This window comes from Pteropus vampyrus, unplaced genomic scaffold, assembly GCF_000151845.1.
Source record: "Pteropus vampyrus isolate Shadow unplaced genomic scaffold, Pvam_2.0 Scaffold211, whole genome shotgun sequence".
Classification (NCBI taxonomy): domain Eukaryota; kingdom Metazoa; phylum Chordata; class Mammalia; order Chiroptera; family Pteropodidae; genus Pteropus; species Pteropus vampyrus.
The window spans coordinates 947014-950394 of NW_011888992.1; the positions used below are offsets into that span (position 1 = coordinate 947014).

General features: G+C 53.1%; 1 protein-coding gene across 1 annotated transcript in view; it reads right to left on the bottom strand.

The window, feature by feature from the left end:
• CFAP46 (cilia and flagella associated protein 46) overlaps nt 1-3381 on the bottom strand; it is a gene marked incomplete at its 5' end in the record, with an annotated part of 70978 nt that overhangs the window by 61054 nt on the left and 6543 nt on the right. The window contains 2 exons of the mRNA XM_011372605.1: nt 2075-2103; nt 2461-2560. Coding sequence (XP_011370907.1) covers nt 2075-2103; nt 2461-2560 — 129 coding nt within the window. The remainder of the gene's footprint in view (nt 1-2074; nt 2104-2460; nt 2561-3381) is intronic.

Here is a 3381-nt window from a genome sequence, read left to right on the forward strand (position 1 = left end):
GATATAATAAACCCGCAGACGTGTGTTTCCCTGAGTTCTGCGAGCCACGTAGCGAACGGACAGAACCCGGGAGGGGCTGTGGGAACCCCCAATTTGTAGCCAAGTCAGACAGAAGTTGGGGGTGACCTGGGACCTGCTGCTTGCGATCGGCACGTAGGTGGGGGCAGTCCCGTGGGGCTGAGGGAGCCCTTAGCCTGTGGGCCTGACGCTCTCTCCAGGTTGCTCCCATCAGGACTGAGGTGAGTTGCAGGGCCCCCAGCTGGTGACGTGGAGAATTGCTTGGTGCGGGAAAAACCTCCACACATTCGGTGACCAGAACTGTCCAGCAGTGGAGTGTTGGGTGAAAACGCACAGGCGGTGGCGACTGGGTCCCCCCCACACGGGTGGCACGTCGCAGCTCACGGCATCTGGCGTCTTTCTTGCTGGCGTCCGTCCGTGTGTCTTCCGTGGGGCAGCGTCTGCTCGGATCTTTTGCATTTTTTAGGTGGTTTGTTTTCTCGAGTAGTTAGAGTTCTCTATATACTCTGGACATAGTCCGTTATCAGACATGAGGTTTGAAAATTTTTTCTCTCAGTATCTGGCTTGTATTTTCATTTTCTTAACAGTATCATTTAACGAGCAGAAGTTCTTCATTTAATAAAGTTTAATTTGCCAGTTTCTCCTACGGGTTATGCTTTTGATATCCTAAGAATAATTTGCCTCACCCAAGGTCAAAAAGATTTTCTAGAAGTTTCATAGTTTTGATACTCACGTTTAGGTCTGTGATGCATTTCGAGTTAATTTCTGCATATGGTGTGAGGTATGGATCGATACCTTTTTTTTTTTTTACATTTATTCCATGGTTCCGGCACCATTTTTAGAAAACCATTTTTTATCCACCAAATGCCGTTGCACCTTTGTCAAAAGTCGGCTGCCCGGACATCTGTGAGCCTGTCGTGCTGGTCTGGGCGACGTCCCTTCACGCCGACGTGACCCTGTCACGGGCCTTCAGGCTACTGCTCCGCGTGTCCAAAGCTGCCTTCGGCCATTCCAGGCTCTGTGTATTTCTGCATAATTCTGTATCGGTTTGTCGATTTCTGAAACTTCCGCTGGGATTTGGCTTGGGATTGCTCTGAATCTATTCTTCGGTCTGGAGAAACTGGCATCTGAACAGTATTGAGTCTTTCGATCCAAGTATTGCATTTCTTGAACAGCCAGATCTTTGCAAGAGCCTCGAACCCTCGCTCAGTGTCTCCATCCGCCATGTGGTCACCTTCCCAGTGCCCTTCACTGCTCTGTGTCACCTCGAGCCCTGTCTGGTCCCCTCTTCCTTCTGCCTGAAGAACCTCCTTGAAAATTCTTGCAGTGTTTGTTAGTCAGACTCTGTCAGATCTTGTATACTTTAATTCATCCTTATCTGCCTCTGATTTTGAGGTAGGGTTTTTGGTTGGCCATTTTCAGCTTAGGATTTAGGGGCGCCGACCTCAGCTCTCCCGACATGTATTTTCCCCCGGGAAAGTCTGCTCTCACCCTTAGTTTTGTTCCTCAGAACACAATTTTTTCTCCTCTTTAAAGACCATGAAACTTTGAGCCATTATTTCTCAAAATATTTTTTCGGCCCCATCCTTTCTCCTTCCTCCTTCGCGGACGCCGACGACCGGCCTGCTCACCTGCCTGAACTTGCCCGACGTCCAGGACACCGTGGATTTTCTTCCTAACGTCCCTTCTCTGTTTCATTCTGGATAACCGCATGACTGTACCTTCAAAAGGTTGCCGATCTTTCCTTCTGAAATGTCTACTCTGCTTTCCTTTTTATTTAAGATTCTCGTCTAGGTATAACTGACCAATGAAATCGTATGCGCTGGACTCCGGCACACGACATGGCAGTGGCGGGTCGCCGGCCAGCATTGGGCGCGCAGAACCACGCACCGCCCCGCCGCAGGTCCGACCCCGTGGCCGACGTGCCCCTCGCCCCCGCACCCTCGGGCCTGGACCCATGATTCCACTCTGCTTCTTCCACTTAGCAATATGATAATGTGCATTTAAAAATCTTAAAAGTGAGAATTCCCTAGCAATTTCACGTCAATGAACTTACCTGAGGAAAAATCCTAAATGCACATAAAGCTTTAGGCACAAAATGGTCATTGCAGCCTTTACGGAAGTAAAAAGCAAGCAACAACAGGATGTCAACGTCCAATGACAGGGTTGGAGAGTACGTCACAGATCACGAATGTGTGAAACATTGTGCAGCCCTTCAAGTGGGTTACATGAACACCTGGTGGCGGCACAGGCCAGCGCCTATGACCACAGGAAAAGGGAGGAGGGCATGGGCAACATCGCAAAAATCGCATCTCCACCGTGTCACGTGCACAGAAAGAAAACGCGCCAATGGCAGGTTCAACACGGGCCGTGGCGGTCCCGTTATGGGGCTCTCCGACCACCGCGCGCGGGCACCGGGCACCCACACCGCCGACCACTTACTTTGCTTTCCATCATCTTCAAGTCTGAGATGCAGTCGGAGGAGACCTCCTCGCATTTCAAGGTCAAAGAAAGATGAGCTAATTCAAAAAGCAAGAGGATTCTGGAAACAAAAAAGCAAAGCAGCCATGGGTCAGTAAGGGACAGGAGGGTCCAGCCGCACGGCAGGACACGCACCCAGTCGGCACTCGGCTACCGCGAGGCTCGCAGCCGTGGCTGGGAGCACAGGGTGGACACACAGCTCCGGACTCAAGGCCACGTGAGGAACATCTGGGGACATCACCAAAAACATCCACGGTCACCAGTCAAGGTGTCTGTAGAAATCGACAGGCTGGTGACGGCCTGAGCGACTTTGAAAAGGGACAAGGTCGGAGGCCGGAACCACCCGATCCGAAGAGCCCAAGCTGCAGCACACAGGCAGCAGCCCTGGAGCGAGACCGCCCGGCTCCTCGGCTCCGGCACGGGACAGCCAAGTCCTGTGCACTCAGGGCGTCCAGCAGCACCGCTGGCAGCCAGCCACTAGGTGTCTCAACAGTGCCACCGGCACTGTCTCCAGACAGCAACCTTCCCTCTTTTTCTAGGTAACTGCCACAGTCATAACGGGACCACCGCGGCCCGCGTTGTCACCATCCTCCCTGCTCCCTGCACGGGGAAGGGGCGTGGCCTCCGGACGCCCCACTGTCACTGCCAACCTCACCTTCCATCCACTCCGCCTGGGACCAAGAGGGCCCTGGGAGGGCCGCTCCCCGCCCCCCCCCCGCCCCGCATGGGCCAGGCAGGCGGGGACAGGGGAGAAGGGACAGCTATAGGTGTAAATGACTGGTTCTCAGTCCTTTTAGGTTTAAGCCGACAGAACTTTCTTCCTGCCCCAGAAGTGTCAGCAAGGCCCTCACAAAGGGTCAGGCTGAGGTGAGACCTAAAGAC